At 46.1% G+C, this 16,826-nt stretch overlaps 1 protein-coding gene across 2 annotated transcripts in view; it reads left to right on the top strand.

Annotated features, from left to right (window-relative positions):
- The window catches only part of LOC143808686 (cytochrome P450 2K1-like), a 154,046-nt gene that overhangs the window by 31,296 nt on the left and 105,924 nt on the right, over positions 1-16,826 (top strand). For both annotated transcript variants that reach the window (XR_013221996.1, XM_077291596.1), the window contains exon 5: positions 12,656-12,816. Coding sequence is in view for 1 of the 2 variants with exons in the window: in XM_077291596.1 (XP_077147711.1) it covers positions 12,656-12,816 (161 nt within the window). In the remaining variant the exon portion in view is untranslated. The remainder of the gene's footprint in view (positions 1-12,655; positions 12,817-16,826) is intronic.

Below are 16,826 nucleotides of genomic sequence, written 5' to 3'. Positions count from 1 at the left end.
GCTAGTAAATGGTGGACCTATATGGCAGTACAACGTCTGAATAGACACGGGTTCCGTCACTCAGTTTGTATAGGAGCAAACTCTGTTGCTTCACAGAGTCGGCAGGATTAGGATAACTCTGTGCCCTGTTAACCTCACAGAGGATCACAGCTCACTAAAAGACCAGGTAGCATCCTGTGGTCATACAGTCAGCGTCAGCACACAAACAATTCCTCTCCGGAGGTGCCGGAATTCTAGTGGCTATACAGCCGACCCTGAGCACATGCAGACACAGATCACAAGGTAGCTAAGCTCATAAACATGCAAACCTTTTATAAAGGAAGCTCTCCAGGACCTTCCTAGTGGTCCAATAGGAACTGCTTCAGGACCTGAGCATGTGACTCCAGATCTCCAATGAGAGGTCTTCCCTTGGGCATGCCCAGTAGAGGAAAAGCAGGACTTAATCCCAGGAGCATCTGCTCGCCACAGAACAGTGCTGGTTACAATGGCTGAGTATGGAAGATCAGCAGTAACCAAGCGCACTGTATTTGCCTGAGCCAGACGCTGGGACCGACATCTCCACTGAGCAGGCTCCACTGTGGCCAGAGAAGAATGGGAGACCACAGCGGAGGTGGTTCGAGATTCCCCCTGTGCAACAGCGGTAACTAGACACCTAACATTACCCCCCTCCTAGGGCCCCCCTCCTTGGACCTCACTACGTTCGAAGACAGCAATGAGCTGCAGAGCCCAAATGTGCTCAGCAGGCTCCCAGGTGAAGATATAGTTCACCTTATAATCATCCATAGATGAACCCGATGTCCCGGCAGATGACTCAGAAAACCGGGACATGTGAATGGGCTTTAGAAAGGACACATGAAAGGTGTCGGTGATACCTAGGCATGGAGGAAGGGCCATACGGTAGACCACAGGGTTAACCTGTTCCAGGACCTTGAAAGGACCCAAGTAGCGAGGTGCAAACTTAGTGGACTCAACTTGCAGCCTGATATTACGGGTGGAGAGCCACACTAAGTCGTGAGGAGCAAAGGTCAGAGCGGACCGCTGATGTGCATCGGCGCAGACCCTCATTCTCTCCTTGGAGGCCAGGATAGCATCCTGTGTGCGATCCCAAATGTCACGTGCCTCCACAGCCCAGTCTGCCACCCTTGAATCGGTGGACAACACGGGCATGGGCACAGGGACACACAGATGCTGGCTGTAGTTAAGGAGGAATGGGGTCTGCCCAGTGGAGTCGGCTATGGCGTTGTTCAGAGCAAACTCCACCCACGGTAGCAAAGATGCCCAGTCATCTTGCCTGGCTGAAACAAAATGTTGCAGATATGTGACCAGAGTCTGGTTGGCCCTCTCTACCAATCCATTCATCTTGGGTTGGTATGCTGAAGAGAGATTCAGGTCGATGCTGAGTAGACGACAAAGCTCTCTCCAGAACCGAGACGAAAACTGGGGGCCCTGGTCACTGACAATTTTGTCCGGCATACCGTGTAGGTGGAAAAATAATGCTGCCAAGACGCATGCAGAAGGTCACCGTGGAAGAGGCACCAAGTGCACCATTTTGAAAAAATGGTCGGTGATTACCCAAATAATGGTGCAGCCGTGGGACTTGGGTAAGCCCATCACAAAGGTCATCCCGACCATCTCCCAGGGCTTGTCTGCTACCGGCAGGGGGTAAAGTAACCCAGCTGGCCGTTGTCAAGGGGACTTATTCTTGGCGCAGGAGACACATGCCCGAATATAGTCTCCAACCTCATGGGCCATATGTGGCCACCAGTATGTCCTTGCCAGAAGCTGAGATGTCTTTTTCATCCCAAAGTGTCCACCCACCCTGGACGAGTGAGCCCAAGAGAGAACCTCTGGTCGCAAATTAGATGGCACAAAAGTCTTGCCCGGGGGCACAGACACTAGAGAAACTGGAGCCACCGTCCTCAGGCTCTCTGAAAGGACAATTAACCAAGGCTCCTCCTCCACTGATGATACTACGGAATGGGAGAGAGCGTCGGCACGGATGTTATTCTCCACGGACAGATAATGGAGAGTGAAGTGGAAACGGGAGAAGAACAAGGACCATCTAGCCTGGTGAGAATTTAGTGGCTGGTTAGTCTGCAAGTAAACCAAATTTTTGTGACTTGGAAGGGAAAACGAGCCCCCTCAAGAGGTGTCACCACTCCGTGAAGGCCAATTTCATAGCTAGCAACTCCTTGTCCCTGATGGAATAATTCCTCTCTGCCGGTGTGAAGGTCTTAGAGAAAAAGAAGCAAGGATGCTTCTGACCTTGAGCATCCTTTTGGAATAGGACTGCTCCAGCACCGAAAGATGAGGCATCCACCTCTATTATGAAAGGTTTATCTACATCGGGGCAATGTAGAATGGGAGCGCTAGCAAAATGGAACTTAATAGAGAGGAAGGCCTTGGAGACCTCCCCCAACCACAATTTGGGATTTGCTCCCTTTTTGGTGAGGGCAACCAAGGGACCTACCAAAGTTGAGAAGTGGGGAGTGAACTGGCGATAGTAATTAATGAACCCCATAAAGCGCAGCACCACTTTGAGAGAATGGGGTTCCTGCCAGTCCATCACAGCCTGTAGATTGGCAGGATCCATAGCCAATCACTGGGTGGAGATGATATAGCCCAGGAAAGGCAAGGACTCCTGCTCAAACACACACTTCTCCAACATGGCGTAGAGGGAGTTTGCCTGTAGGAGGTCGAAGACTTTGCAAACATCCCTCTGGTGGGAGTCTATATCTGGAGAGTAGATGAGAATATCATCCAGATAGAATACAACCAAGGTGGAGAGCATATCCTGGAAGATATCATTCACAAAGTCTTAGAAAACGGCAGGAGCATTACAGAGCCCGAAGGGAATCACCAGGTTTTCATAGTGCCCGCCCCTGATGTTAAATGCCATCTTCCATTCGTCCCCCTCACGGATGCGAATCAGGTTGTAGGCACCCCGCAGATCACGTTTAGTAAATACCCTTGCTCCCCGCAACCTATCGAATAGCTCTAATATCAGAGGTATTTGTTGTTAACGGTGATGGCATTAAGACCCCTGTATTCAATGCATGTACGTAGTTCTCTGTTCTTCCTCTGCACGAAGAAGAACCCAGCCCCTGTAGGTGACACTGACTTCTAATGAATCCTCTTGCCAGATTCTCCTGGATGTATTGGGACATCGCCTCCATCTCCGGGAGAGACAGGGGATAGACTCGACCCCGGGGAGGCTCTGCACCAAGCAAGAGGTCAATAGGACAGTCATAGGGGCGGTGGGGTGGAAGGGTCTCCGCTAGTATTGAGCATTCCGATACCGCAAGTATCGGGTATCGAATTCCGATACTGAGATCCGATACTTTTGTGATATTGGGAATCGGTATCGGGATCGATATTAATGTGTAAAATAAAGAATAAAAATAAAAAATATTGATAAACTCACCTCTCCGACGCAGCCTGGACCTTACCGATGTAACCGGCAGCTTCCGTTCCTAAGAATGAGCGCTTGAAAGACCTTAGATGACGTCGTGGCTTGTGATTGGTCGCGTGGCGGTCACGTGACCGCTCACGCGACCAATCACAGGCCGCGACGTTATCTAAGGGCTTTCAAGCGCTCATTCTTAGGAACGGAAGCTGCCGGTTACATTGGTAAGGTCCAGGCTGCGTCGGAGAGGTGAGTATGTCAATATTTTTTATTTTTATTCTTTATTTTACACATTAATATGGATCCCAGGGCCTGAAGGAGAGTTTCCTCTCCTTCAGACCCTGGGAACCATACAGGATACCTTCCGATACTTGGTGTCCCATTGACTTGTATTGGTATCGGGTATCGGTATCGGCGATATCCGATACTTTTCGGGTATCGGCCGATACTATCCAATACCAATACTTTCAAGTATCGGACGGTATCGCTCAACACTAGTCTCCGCAGCCCTCTTGGAGAATACGTCCGCATTGGGCCAATAGTGCTTGGGGAGAGAGGAAAGATCTGTGGGTATTTCAGTAGTAGCAACCTGAACACACTCCCTCAGACATCTACCCTCAAAAGATTCACTCCATCCCAAAATTCTTTCTGAGGACCACTCTATATGAGGGGAGTAATAACTTAACCAGGGTATCCCTAGCAGAGTCTCGTCTATTCCCTCGGTAATGACAAGAAGGGAAATTATCTCCTGATGGGATGGGACATTGATAATGAAAATGAGATGGTCTGGTGTGTTATTTGTGAGGGCAGTGTCGACCCATTCACCACTCGTACAGTCACCGGCTTGGCGAGCATCACCAGGAGTATTGCATTGCATTGAGTGAAGGCAGAGGACATAAAATTCCCCTCCGCCCCTGAATCCATGAAAAGCTTGACTGTAAGAGTGGATGGGCCTATGGTAATAGTCCCCTTGAAGGACAGTTTGGAGGAAAACATCGCTGTTCCTAGTGTACCTCCTCCTCCTACCACTAGACGCTGACTGTTTCCCGACTGCTGGGAACATCTGGAGGCAAGATGTCCTGACTGCCAGAAAACATGACAGACCTTGAGTGCACGAGTGGTCCAGGACTTAGATCCCGCTCGTGACACCTCCATGGCCTCATGTGACTCGGACGCCCAGACCAGAGATTCCAAAGGTATGGCGAAGGTGGGAGCCAACCGAAACCTCTGCCTACACTGGACTCGCTCTAACCGTCACTCGTTAAAATGGAGGTCAATGCGAGTAGATACAGTTATTAGCTCCTCCAGTGTGGCGGGAATCTTCCTGGTGGCCAAAGCATCCTTCACATTGTCAGCCAGCCCCCTCCAAAATATAGGGATGAGGGCTTTATTCGGCCACTGCAGCTCAGATGCTAAAGTCCGGAAGTGGATGGCAAAATCGCTGACCATGGATGAGCCCTGGGTCAAAGCCAGCAGTTATAGCGCTGTATCATGGGTGACTCCAGGTCCTAAAAAGACTTGTTTCAGAGTGCTCAGAAACAATGGAGCCCTCTGCACCACATGATCATCGCGCTCCCACAACGGGGTAGCCCACTCCGACGCCCGGTCCGACAAAAGGGAAATAATGAATCCCACCTTTGCCCACTCTGTGGGAAAACATGCTGCCAGGAGCTCTAGGTGCATTGCACACTGGCTCACGAATCCCCTACATGACTTGCAATCACCAGAGTATTTATCAGGCAGTGGAAGGTGGGATAAGGTCAGAACAGGGGTGGCAGTGGACATACTTGCTGCAGCCACGCTAGCAGTCTGAACAGCTACTGCGGTAACATCCACAGCTGAGGTTGCACACTTGAGAGCCACCAACCTGCCTTTCAGCTGCTGGCGAATTGCTGCAGTCACTGTTCGTCCGCCATTACTAGCCACACCCTGGCGCTAGTATACTGTTAGGGCTGGCGGAACACACCGAGTAAATATTGAGATAATATAGGTGCTTTTCGCAGCCCGGGGTCCATCGTGCAGGAGCGAAACCTGCTGCTAGTAAATGGTGGCACTATATGGCGGTACAACACCTGAATAGACACGGGTTCCGTCACTCGGTCTGTATAGGAGCGAACTCTGTTGCTTCACAGAGTCACCGGGATTAGGATAAAGATGTGCCCTGTTAACCTCACAGAGGATCACAGCTCACTAACAGAGCAGGTAGCATACTGTGGTCATACAGTCAGCGTCAGCACACAAACAACTCCTCTCCGTAGGTGCCGAAATTCTAGTGGCTATACGCCAGCCCTAAATTCACACACACAAACTCCTCTCTGGAGGTGCCGGAATTCTAGTGGCTATACAGCTGACCCTGAGCACATGCAGACACAGACAACAAGGTAGCTAAGCTCATAAACATAAGTTGATACCAGTATAGCAGATGAGGTCTGACCAAAGAGGAGTAGAGGGCAATAATGACTTTGAGTGATCTAGACTGTATGCTTCTGTTAATGCATCCCAGAATTACATTTGCCTTTTTTGCTGCTGCATCACTCTGTTGACTCATGTTCAGTTTATGATCTATTAGTATACCCAAGTCTTTTTCACATGTGCTGTTTGTTAGCCCTATTCCTCCCATTCTGTATATGCTTTCTTCATTTTTATTGCCCAGATATAGTACTTTGCATTTTTCCTTGTTAAAAAACATTCTGTTAGTTGCTGCCCACTGCTCCAGTTTATATCTTTTTGAATCCTTTCTCTCTCTTTTCTAGTATTAGCTATGCCTTCTAGCTTTGTGTCATCAGCAAATCATTGAGAAAGATGTTGAACAATACAGGGCCCAGGACAGAACTCTGTGGTACCCCACTTGAGACATTCATCTAACTGGATGTGCTGCCATTTACGACCACTCTTTGGGTTCGATCACTAAGCCAGCTATGAATCCACCTTACAGTTGCCTTCTACATTACATACTTAGTCATTTTATCAATTATCATGGAGTGAGATACTTTGTCAAATGCTTTGCTGAAGTCAAGATATACTATATCTACAGCATTTCCCTGATCCACACAATCAGTGATTCTGTCATAGAAGGAAATTAAGTTAGTCTTACATGACTTATTAGTTACAAACCCATGCTGACTCTGGTTAATCACTTCATTCTTATACAGGTACTTACATACATGTTGTTTAATAATTTGTTCAAAGATCTTTCCTGGTAAAGAAGTCAGACTCACTGTCCTATTGTTCCCTGGGTCCAGCTTCTTTGCATGTTTGAAGATAGGAACATTTGCTCTTCTCCAGTCTTCTGGGACTTCTTTGAAAATTCTTGGAGAACAGGAGGTTATGGAGAGTGGTTCAAAAATTTCTTCTGCTATCTCCTTCAGTACTTTGGGATGTAATTCATCTGGACCTGGGGACTTGAAATAATTTATGTTAGCTAAGTGTTTCCTCACTATCTTTCTGTTTATAGATATCCTGGATTCTTCTATTCCTTTAATAGGACAGTGAAGATCAGTTGATGTTACATTTAACAAACAGATGCAAAATAGGAATTTAAAAGTTCGGTCTTCTCAACATCCTTTCTTACCATTTCATCATTTTCATCCTGTAAAAATCCTACAGCATCTTTAACTTTTCTTTTACTTTTGACATATCCTCAAAATCCTTTTTATTGCTTTTGACATCACTTGCAAGCCTGAATTCATTTTCAGCTTTAGATAATCTTATTCATGCCCTGCAGGTTCTGCAGACAGCATTGTATTCTTCTTTAGATATGCCTCCCTCTTTCCATTTGATAGACAATTCTTCCCTCTTTTTGGAATTGTTAATGATTGATCTTTGAAAATCTCATTTTTCAAGATTTCCCATCCCTCCTCGACATTTTTGTCCTTAAGAATATTCAGCCATTGAATCCCTCTGATTCTCTTTCTGAGTCCATTAAAATCTGCCTTTCTGAATTCTAACCTTGAAGTCTGAGTCTTCACATGTCTTCCTCCTCTAGTTATCCAAAATTCTAAAAAGCATGGTTGCTACCTCCAAGGATCCCAGTCACTCTTACCTCCTCAACCATTTCCTCCCTGTTTATAAGGATTAGATCCAATGTAGCAGATCCCCTTGTTTTCTCCCCTACATTTTCTAGAAACTGCACTACAAATTGTATGGTGCAATTTCTCCTGTTACCCTTATGAGAATGCAAAATTTGGAGCTAAAATAACATTTTTGGGAGGAATATGTGATTTTATTATTTTCACGGCTCAACGTTATAAATTTCTGTGAAGCACCTTGGCGATCAAGGTGCTCACCACGCATCTAAATATATTCCTTGATATGTCTAGTTTCCAAAATGTGGTCATTTTGGGGGGGTTTCCACTGTTTAGACACATCAGGGGCTCTCCAAATGGGACATGATGTCTGCTAATGATTCCATGAAATCTTACATTCATAAAGTCAAATGACTCTACTTAATTTCAGAGCCCTGCCGTGCACCCAAACGGTAGTTTTCTCCCTCATGTGGGGTATCAGCAAACTCGGGAGAAATTGCACAACAAAATGTATGATGCAAATTCTCTTGTTACCCTTATGAATATGCACAAGGATATCAAAAAGAAATATAAAAGGGGAGACACGGGGCGCAGAGTCGAAGTGTAGGTGTATATTCACTGCAAGAAGATATAAATTGTTGCACTCACCCTTTGAATGTCTTGTATGTACACGCAAATGATCCGCGTGATGGATCTTCTCCTTGTAATCTTCTGGTCTGCAGCACAATTGCAGGGACCATGCCAGCCTTGATTCAAGGTTTGCATTTGAATATAATGGTAAATAAAAATTTTACTTTCTCTGCGCTTCCGGAAGGCAAGGATAGTTTGACGTTGAGATAATTTGCTCAGTAACAAATTTATTAGGACACTTTAATAAGAAAAAAACAATGCGCTTCAACCCACAACAGCCCTTATCAGGTATAATATGTGCTTTTAAAAAATTTTTAAAAGAAAGTTGTCTTTATAGACTAGTGACTCCTGACACATAGCAGGGGTGTGCCTCAATTAGTTAGGATGCCAAAATAGCTGACATGTCCAGGCTTTTATACAGGCTTACCGCCGGAGCCCACATAAAGTGGGAGTTCTGCCATCAGACGTACTATTCAGTCTGATGGCACAAAGGGGTTAAACATCACCACAAATTGACATAAAGGTAACTCCTGTGGAACAAATACCACAGAATGACACAAACAGGATCCAGAAATTAAATAGAAAAGAGTCCTACTGGATTTTCCGGTTGAAAACCTTATATCCTGACGGCCTTCAATGAAACAGTGAAAAATGTGTAGAGATTTTTAATTGAGAGAGGAGATAGGAGGGAGAGGGAGAAGGGGTGAATGAAAGATGAAAAAAATAATTCTTGTTTTTTTCTCTCCTTTCCAAACTTTTTAATTTTTTGCCAAGACGACATGTAATATAATTGTTTTATAAATACACTCACTGGCCACTTTATTAGGTACACCTGTCCAACTTCTTGTTAACACTTAATTTCTAATCAGCCAATCACATGGCGGCAACTCAGTGCATTTAGGCATGTAGACATGGTCAAGACAATCTCCTGCAGTTCAAACCGAGCATCAGTATGGGGAAGAAAGGTGATTTGAGTGCCTTTGAACGTGGCATGGTTGTTGGTGCCAGAAGGGCTGGTCTGAGTATTTCAGAAACTGCTGATCTACTCGGATTTTCACGCACAACCATCTCTAGGGTTTACAGAGAATGGTCCGAAAAAGAAAAAAAATCCAGTGAGCGGCAGTTCTGTGGGCGGAAATGCCTTGTTGATGCCAGAGGTCAGAGGAGAATGGGCAGACTGGTTCGAGCTGATAGAAAGGCAACAGTGACTCAAATCGCCACCCGTTACAACCAAGGTAGGCCTAAGAGCATCTCTGAACGCACAGTGCATCGAACTTTGAGGCAGATGGGCTACAGCAGCAGAAGACCACACCGGGTACCACTCCTTTCAGCTAAGAACAGGAAACTGAGGCTACAATTTGTACAAGCTCATCGAAATTGGACAGTAGAAGATTGGAAAAACGTTGCTTGGTCTGATGAGTCTCGATTTCTGCTGCGACATTCGGATGGTAGGGTCAGAATTTGGCGTAAACAACATGAAAGCATGGATCCATCCTGCCTTGTATGGAGCATCTTTGGGATGTGCAGCCGACAAATCTGCGGCAACTGTGTGATGCCATCATGTCAATATGGACCAAAATCTCTGAGGAATGCTTACAGCACCTTGTTGAATCTATGCCACGAAGAATTGAGGCAGTTCTGAAGGCAAAAGGGGGTCCAACCCATTACTACCATGGTGTACCTAATAAAGTGGCCGGTGAGTGTATATATGCATAGGATTACAGGATTTGTATTTCATACATATTTTTATGGTTTTTTCATGTTATATATATGCCATTATATCATTCTGATATATTAAGATTGGTTCAAGATCACACTGACCCAATTGGGGAGGGGTGTTAATCTTAATTGAGGCCCACCCTTGCTATGTGTCAGGAGTAGTGTTGAGCTTTCCGATACTGCAAATATCGGGTATCGGCCGATATTCGCTGTATCGGAATTCTGATACCGAGTTCCAATATTTTTGTGATATCGGAAATCGGAATCGGAAGTTCCTATAAGTTCCCAGGCGTGTGCGAGAAGGAGACTCTCCTTCAGGCCCTGGGATCCATATTCATGTAAAAAATAAAATATATGGATATACTCACCCCTCCGACGCCCCCCCCCCCGTTCCTAAGAATGCAGTGAGTGTAGGACCTGTGATGTCACGGTCTTGTGATTGGTCGCGTGACCGCTCATGTGACTGTGACGTCATTGAAGGTCCTTCACTCACTGCATTCTTAGGAACGGAGGCTGCCGGTTGCACCGCTGAGAGCTGGGGGCCGTCGGAGGGTTGAGTATATCCATATTTTTTATTTTTTTTCTTTATTTTCTACATGAATATGGATCCCAGGGCCTGAAGGAGAGTTTCCTCTCCTTCAGACCCTGGGAACCATCCAGGATAGCTTCCGATATTTGTGTCCCATTGACTTGTATTGGTATCGGGTATCGGTATCGGCAATATCCGATATTTTTTGGATATCAGCTGATCCAAACTGATACCGATACTTTTGAATATCGGAAGGTATCGCTCAACACTAGTCAGGAGTCACCAGTCTATAATGACAACTTTCTTTTAAAATTTTTTGAAGAAACATATTATACCTGATGAAGGCCATTGTGGACTGAAATGCATTGTTTTGTTCTTATTAAAGTGTCCTAATAAATTTGTTACTGAGAAAATTATCTCAAACTATCATTGTCATCCGGAAGTGCAGAAAAAGGAAAAATTTTATTTATCCTTATAAACATGCAATATTTTGTGCTTAAAACATATTTGTGGGTAAAATTAGTTTTTTTTATTTTTACTGCTTAACGTTATAAATGTCTGTGAAGCCCCTGAAGGTTCAATGTGCTCACCACACATCTAGATCAGTTCCGTGAGGGGTCTAGTTTCCAAAATGGTGTGATGAGTGGGAGATTTTCACTGTTTAGTCACATCAGAGGCTCTCCAAATGTGACATGGCATCCACCAATTGATAAAGGAAATTTTACGCTCAAAAAGTCAAATGCTGCTCCTTCCATTCTGAGCTCTGCCGTGTGCCCAAACAGTAGTTTTCTCCCTCATATCGGGTATCGGCATGCTCGGGAGAAATTACGCAACAAATTTTCCTGTTGCCATTGTTAAAATAGAAAAATCTGGATCTGAAGTAATTGTTTTGTGAAAAAAAGCTAAAAGTTCATTTTTTTTCCACATTTTAAAAATTCCTGTGAAGCACCTGAAGGATAAATAGACTTCTTGAATGTGGTTTTTGAGCACCTTGAGGGGTGCAGTTTTTAGAATGGCATCACTTTCGGATATTTTCTATCTATAGACCCCTCAAAGTGACTTCAAATGTGATGTAGTCCTGAAAAAAATGGCTTTGTAAATTTTGTTGGAAAAAATGAAAAATTACCGGTCCAATTTTAATCCTTATAACTTCCTAACAAAAAAAATGTTTCCAAAATTGTGCTGATGTAAAGTTGACATGTGCGAAATGTTATTTATTAACTATTTTGTGAGATATATCTTTGTGATTTTAGGACATACAAATTCAGATTTGGAAAATTGCAAAATTTTCAAAATTTTCCCCAAATTTCTGAATATTAAAAAAAAAAAGCCAGTTCTATCAAAGTCATGTTACCACTATCATGAAGTACAATATGTCACAAAAAAAACCTTCTCAGAATCACCAGGATCCGTTGAAGAGTTCTAGAGTTATAACCACGTAAAGTGACAGTGGTCAGAATGGTAAAAATTGGCCTGGTCATTAATGTGCAAACCACCTTCGGGGTGAAGGGATTAATTAGTCAGTGCTTCCTACCTGCCCTTTATATTTGTAGCTTTTAGCCCAGGAGAGGCATGATTGATGAATATTAGGTTTAGGGATCCATAAAAAAGACACATCATATTGTGACTGAAATATGTCATATATTTGGTGTTTGTGTTACTGTAAAAGTCAGAAGGATGGTAAAACCTAGGATTTACCGGTCAATCTGGACATTCACCGAGGCTGTCGGTAAAAACTCAAAATGAAAAGTAAAATTGGACTTTTACCGGTGAAGTCTTGGTAAATGTTAACATTTCTCAATAGCGTTGGTAAAAGTCAAATGTATTCCATATAAACTAATGATTTTGGACTTTTACCTGGGCGATTTGGTAAATCTTTACATTTACCAGCATGTGTTGGTAAAAGTACCACTTTTTATTACACCCTTCTCAGCTACATTTACCAAGAAGCCGTGGTAAATGTGCACATTTACCAACTGCGCTTTGTTAAAGTCAGATGATCCATCTTCAAACCAGATATTTCTGACTTTTACCAACGCTGTTGAGAAATGTTAACATTTACCAAGACTTTACCGGTAAAAGTCCAATTTTACTTTTCGTTTTGAGCTTTTACCGATGGCCTTGGTGAATGTCCAGATTGACCGGTAAATCCTAGGTTTTACCGTCCTTCTGACTTTTACAGTAACATTTGCATACATCTTAGTGCTTACAGAGGCGTCTGTATTCTTTTGTTTGTATGTTGTGCAGTCACGGCAGATTGCAGCTGTGCACACTTGCTTTGCTCTGTTCAGAGGTGCTTGTGATTTTTTTGCAATTATGACTTTTGTTTACTTACTGTTTTTCCAGGTGAACCATTCGATAATTTCCTGAATATAAATGCTGCTGTATCCAATATAATCATCTCCATCTTACTGAGTAAGCGATTTGATTATGAAGATCCCACACTTTTGAAGCTGTTAAAGATCATTAATGAAAATAACCATTTAGCTGGTTCCCCAATGGCTGCGGTGAGCAGATCAACTCATTTGTATTTGAGAAACAGTATTTTATGTCACTCACAAGATTTGTAATGTGTGATTGGTGAGGCTGCAACCCATAATTCACCCCTACTCTTAAACTTATAATTTTACAAACATATTTCTCAAGTGTGTTGTCCATTGCCAGTCAAAAATGTGGAATGCACATCAAGCAATGATTTCTCTTATTTGCATTGGAATGTGCAAATTATAAATTCAGACTGATGGCAGCAAAACAACAAAGAAATACATTTGGAAAAAATAAGTAAAGAAACACGCCACAACAGAATTTATATTGAACCTAAAATTCCTTAAAGCACCACCTTTTATTCTGATGACAGCTTTACACCCTTAACATACCAGCAGCTTCATCAAGTGTCACCTGGAATGGCTTTACAACAGTCTTGAAGAAGGTCCCCAGAGGTGCTGAGCACTTGTTGGCTGCTTTGCCTTCACTCTTCATCCAACTCTTCCCAATCCAAATCATTTGGATTGAGATCAGATGATTTGTGGAGTTTATGTCATCTGTCAAAGCACTCCATCCCTCTTTTTCTTGGTCACATAGCCCTCACATAACCTCTGCATAGGCTTTTTGGTCCTTGTCCTGTTGTAATACAAATTATGGTCCCAGTAAGTGTAAACCAGATAGAATGTCATGTCTTTGCAGACTTCTGTGGTAACCATCAGGGCCGCAATCAAGGCATTACAACCCTTACTGGTATACACTGGCGTAGCTAGAGCTTTTGCCGCCCGGGGCTGTTTCCGAGTTTGGCGCCCCCCCCCCCATTGCCGTCACTCAACGCCGGGCACCGTCCCCTCAGCACTGTTTACCCATGAAATCCGGTGCCTGCGCTGTGTATCGCTGTTTGGTGCAGGCGCAGAGAGCTCTGGCCGTCTGACGTCACAGCCAGGCTTGCAGACTGCGCCTGTGCGGCCACCCACCTTGGTAATCCCAGCCCTGCAGTGTGTTATGCATTATGCAGAGTTCGGGGCTGGGATTCACAAGCAGGGCGGCCGCACAGGCGCAGTGTCCAGCATTGCCCCAGTGTGTCCAGCATTGCCCCCAGTGTCCAGCAATCTGCCCCAGTGTCCAGCATTGCCCCCAGTGTGTCCAGCAATCTGCCCCAGTGTCCAGCATTGCCCCCAGTGTGTCCAGCAATCTGCCCCAGTGTCCAGCATTGCCCCCAGTGTGTCCAGCAATCTGCCCCAGTGTCCAGCATTGCCCCCAGTGTGTCCAGCAATCTGCCCCAGTGTCCAGCATTGCCCCCAGTGTGTCCAGCAATCTGCCCCAGTGTCCAGCATTGCCCCCAGTGTGTCCAGCAATCTGCCCCAGTGTCCAGCATTGCCCCCAGTGTGTCCAGCAATCTCCCCCAGTGTCCAGCAATCTCCCCCAGTGTCCAGCATTGCCCCCAGTGTGTCCAGCAATCTGCCCCAGTGTCCAGCATTGCCCCCAGTGTGTCCAGCAATCTGCCCCAGTGTCCAGCATTGCCCCCAGTGTGTCCAGCATTGCCCCCAGTGTGTCCAGCATTGCCCCCAGTGTGTCCAGCATTGCCCCCAGTGTGTCCAGCATTGCCCCCAGTGTGTCCAGCAATCTGCCCCAGTGTGCCCAGCAATCTGCCCCCAGTGTGTCCAGCATTGCCCCCAGTGTGTCCAGCATTGCCCCCAGTGTGTCCAGCAATCTGCCCCAGTGTGCCCAGCAATCTGCCCCCAGTGTGTCTCCGGCAATCTGCCCCCAGTGTGTCTCCGGCAATCTGCCCCCAGTGTGTCTCCGGCAATCTGCCCCCAGTGTGTCTCCGGCAATCTGCCCCCAGTGTGTCTCCGGCAATCTGCCCCCAGTGTGTCTCCGGCAATCTGCCCCCAGTGTGTCTCAAGCAATCTGCCCCCAGTGTGTCTCCGGCAATCTGCCCCCAGTGTGTCTCAAGCAATCTGCCCCCAGTGTGTCTCCAGCAATCTGCCCCCAGTGTGTCTCAAGCAATCTGCCCCCAGTGTGTCTCCAGCAATCTGCCCCCAGTGTGTCTCCAGCAATCTGCCCCCAGTGTGTCTCAAGCAATCTGCCCCCAGTGTGTCTCCAGCAATCTGCCCCCAGTCTGTCTCCAGCAATCTGCCCCCAGTGTGTCTCCAGCAATCTGCCCCCAGTGTGTCTCCAGCAATCTGCCCCCAGTCTGTCTCCAGCAATCTGCCCCCAGTCTGTCTCCAGCAATCTGTCTGTCTGAGTCAGACATAAAGAAAAAAAAAAAAAGTAAAATCCTCACCTCTCCCGTTCCCAGCGCAGGTCCCGTGCACTCAGCGTCTCTCCGGCTCTGCAACGCTCAGGACAGAGAGGCTGAGCGCGCAGTGATGACGTCATCGCACCCTCTGCCCTGAGACGTCGCAGAGTCAGAGAGCGGTGAAGAAGCTGCAGCTGCCGCAGGAACCAGGAGAAGTGAGGATTAGAACGGGAGGCCCAATGCCAGCTGGTATGGCGGCCCTGGTTGTGGCGGTGGCGTCGGCGCCGCCCGAAGATTTAAAGGGCCCGCGTCTCAATTTTTTTTCTTTCTTCCTCCTCCTCCCTGGGTCGGAGCCGCCCCCGGCATTGTGCCGCCCGGGGCGGCCCGCCCCCCCCCGCACCCCCCTTCCTACGCCACTGCTGGTATAAGGGGCCCAGTGCAGAAGCTAAGGAGGAGGGGCCCGGACTGTCTGAGACACGCTGGCAGAGTTTGTGACCCGGTCGGGGCCCATCCTCTTTTGCTTCTCCTCACCAGGCTCCCGGGGCAGAATCAGTCATCTTTCTTTGCTTACAGCCACCCACAGTGCAGGATGTACAAACACTGCCCTGACGGTGCGTGTCTGTGATTGGCTGCGAGCTCCTCCTCACCGCTTCCAGGACCTCCTCTTCAGCTCCAGGGACAAGAGAAGTTTCCCTGTGTGTGGAGAGCGGTGCACAGACTCCATGGCAACAAGCAAGAAAGGGAAGAGGTGGGCGGAGCCAGGTATGTGGGGGGGAATTAGACACAGACAGTGCTGAGGTGAGGAGAGTTGGTTATTGGAGAAGCTACTGACTAAGTGGAGATTGATACACACTACTGGGCAGTTATATTCCTGCGGAGAGGGTGGAAACCTTACAGCACTTTCCCCTGCAAGGCTGCTATTCATAGACAGGAGCCCCCTCCCTCCTGTAATGCTCCCAGCAGCTCAGCAGTCGGGACGGGGTAGGGGGAGGTGGTAAGGCATGCAAGACTGACAAGATTGATTTCTGACTACATGACCCCCCATTTCCTGTCCTCTATATGTTTGTATACAGTGTGTATTGTGTGTGTGCAGGCTGTGTGCTGTAATGTCAGTATATATGTGTATAGTGTGTGTGCAGGCTGTGTGCTGTACTGTCAGTATATATCTGTATATGCGGTGTGCAGGCTGTGTGCTGTAATGTCAGTATATATGTGTATAGTGTGTGTGCAGGTTGTGTGCAGGCTGTGTGCTGTACTGTCAGTATATATGTGTACAGTATATACAGTGTGTATGGTGTGTGCAGGCTGTGTGCTGTACTGTCAGTATATATGTGTATATACAGTGTGTATGGTGTGTGCAGGCTGTGTGCTGTAACGTCAGTATATATGTGTATAGTGTGTGTGCAGGTTGTGTGCTGTACTGTCAGCATATATGTGTACAGTATATACAGTGTGTATGGTGTGTGCAGGCTGTGTGCTGTACTGTCAGTATATATGTGTATATACAGTGTGTATGGTGTGTGCAGGCTGTGTGCTGTAACGTCAGTATATATGTGTATAGTGTGTGTGCAGGTTGTGTGTTGTGCTGTTAGTTTGTATGTGTATATACAGTGTGTGTATATACAGTGTGTATAGTGTGTGCAGGTTGTGTGTTGTACTGTTAGTTTATATGTGTATATACAGTGTGTATAGTGTGTGCAGGTTGTGTGTTGTACTGTTAGTTTATATGTGTATATACAGTGTGTATGGTGTGTGCAGGCTGTGTGCTGTAATGTCAGTATATATGTGTATAGT

The sequence above is a fragment of the Ranitomeya variabilis genome, chromosome 2 (genome assembly GCF_051348905.1).
Source record: "Ranitomeya variabilis isolate aRanVar5 chromosome 2, aRanVar5.hap1, whole genome shotgun sequence".
Lineage (NCBI taxonomy): Eukaryota > Metazoa > Chordata > Amphibia > Anura > Dendrobatidae > Ranitomeya > Ranitomeya variabilis.
This window is presented reverse-complemented; position numbering and strand designations above follow the sequence as displayed.